This window comes from Poecilia reticulata, linkage group LG20 (genome assembly GCF_000633615.1).
Source record: "Poecilia reticulata strain Guanapo linkage group LG20, Guppy_female_1.0+MT, whole genome shotgun sequence".
Lineage (NCBI taxonomy): Eukaryota > Metazoa > Chordata > Actinopteri > Cyprinodontiformes > Poeciliidae > Poecilia > Poecilia reticulata.
The window spans coordinates 7,912,752-7,914,900 of NC_024350.1; the positions used below are offsets into that span (position 1 = coordinate 7,912,752).

The window sequence follows — 2,149 nt, forward strand, 5'->3', positions numbered from 1 at the left end:
ATGTGGTTAAAGTTTGCATATAAGCTTCTGCTGTTGAAATGTATTATGGAGAATTTATTGTCTGCATTAACCGTTATATTGTATTGTTGAGTCGAGTAGTAGCAACAGTTATTCCCAATGTTATAAAAAAAGTTGTTTTCTGGGTCCAAATCCTGGACCTGGAATTCTGGAACTTTCTCTCTATTGCATCATATAAAACATTCTGGAACTTTCTCTTAAATAAAGGAACATGTCAGGGAGGCCCTCTCCTCTCTCTTGCATCATGTAAAATATAAGTTCTTATCATATAAAAACAGACATGATTCTGAAACTTTCTCTTAAATCAAATGGTGACCCAGCCCACTTTTACTAGTTTATGTTTGAATGAGCCAATAGAGATAAAGGGGTGGGGTTTCTGTTTTTCTGCTTTAAATATTTTCAGAGGCCCTGTCATTCTTCTTGTTGCATTTGTTGCAAAAAAAAAAAGGTTCACATTAAAAGAGAAAAGCCTCAAAAGAGAAGACATCAGGAAACCAATCAACTAGCATGTGGCTCATCTGCAGATGGACAGACCATCACAAGACCCGCTTCATCGCTGATGCTTCATCCTCTACACTCCTGGATAGAAATCTGATCTTACCTCCATCAGCATTCAAATCCTCGATTCAGCACGAGATTCCCACCTTCCAGGAATCTCCGCCTGATTCCTCTGGATTACCCCCTGCGTCTTCTGAAGCTCCTTCATCCGGCGTGGGAAAAAAACTACACCGCACACCGTTACCCAGTGGGACATCGCTTCTTTGTGAGACTCCAGTCTCTGTGTATGAGAACCCAGTCCATGCATTGGGTGCACCACGCAAGTCCACCTTTTATCTGTGCCGAGTGCAGAATCCATCATGCCATGTTCTGCAACAGGAGTGGTCATTGAAACCTTATGGAATGTCTGGAAAATGGGGATACCTTTTTYGTTATGAAACAGGAGAACTCTCTGTGTACCAGCTCGAGGAAGAAAAAGAACAACTAACAGCCTCTTCAGTGACATGCAATCTGACCTACAACGACTGGGCAGTGTTAAGGTTGGCAGTTCTTCGCAAGAGAAAATCAACCCCACAACCAGAGGATTATAAAGAAAGACAAGAAGAAGAAGAAGATGAGAAAGGAGAAATTAATGTTTCCCCTCCACCTTTCAAGCAAGCTAAACTGCAACCCTTTCCCTCTGATCCTGAACTTGCTAAAGGTAAGATTATCTTTAGTGCTGTCTGGGAAAGCAAAACTACTCCATCTGGGCGCTGGTTTGTATCAGATAACTCAGCAGTCTATTATATATAATATAATAATATTCATTATGTATATATATGTACAGATTATAAATGCTTATGTATACTATATATACCTATGCTTACCAGACCAGAAATTTAAAGGTCATTTTGAAAGCTAAAAGTGTAACTCAGACTGTAGCATCCAATCAGACTGTCAACTTTGACAGTATTGTTAATCTTGTTCAGGGGTATCTGGATGGAAACCGCACTAGCAAGTTGCAAAGTCCCCAGCAAACCATCAGAAAAAATAAAGCTGGTTTCCATTTGAAAAATCAGTCATTCTCAAAGACTTTCAGAGTAGTATATGACAAACGCAGACTCTTGGCTGATGGAAAAACTCTCCCTTTTGGGTACTAGAAAAAGGCAGAGAGAGACACACAGAGACACAAAATAAAAATGTCTCAAATTATGGATTTACAAGAGGTGAAAAACTTTGATCCAAAATTGCAGTTTCCTTTCGCATGTCTGATTGTAGGCCAGAGTGGATCTGGCAAGACAAACTTTGTAATCAATGTTCTTGAAAATTGTATGGCTACTATGACTGAAAAACCAGAAAATGTTGTGCACTCTTTTGCTTCTATGCAACCTTTGTATATGGAACTGAAAAAAACAAATAAAAATGTAAATGTAAAACTCGTACAAGGTCTGCCAGATAATTTTATAAATGACAGTTCTCTCTTTCCTCCAGAGGCATCGTCTCATCTAGTCATTGATGACGACTTGATGTTTGATGCTGCTGAACATCCAGACATGGTAAAGGTTTTTACACAGTATCGGCATCATAAAAGAATCAGTGTTTTTTTTCTTGACCCAGAACCTTTTCCTTAAAGGTAAACACACCAGAACAATCA

At 39.1% G+C, this 2,149-nt stretch overlaps 1 protein-coding gene across 1 annotated transcript; it reads left to right on the top strand.

Annotated features, from left to right (window-relative positions):
* Positions 1-6: 6 nt before the first annotated feature.
* On the top strand, positions 7-2,143 carry LOC103482417 (uncharacterized). Its single transcript, XM_008438559.2, has 2 exons — positions 7-1,216; positions 1,987-2,143. Exons 1-2 carry the CDS (start codon positions 526-528, stop codon positions 2,124-2,126), a joined length of 831 nt encoding a protein of 276 aa, XP_008436781.1. The 5' UTR covers positions 7-525; the 3' UTR covers positions 2,127-2,143.
* The last annotated feature ends 6 nt before the right edge of the window (positions 2,144-2,149 follow it).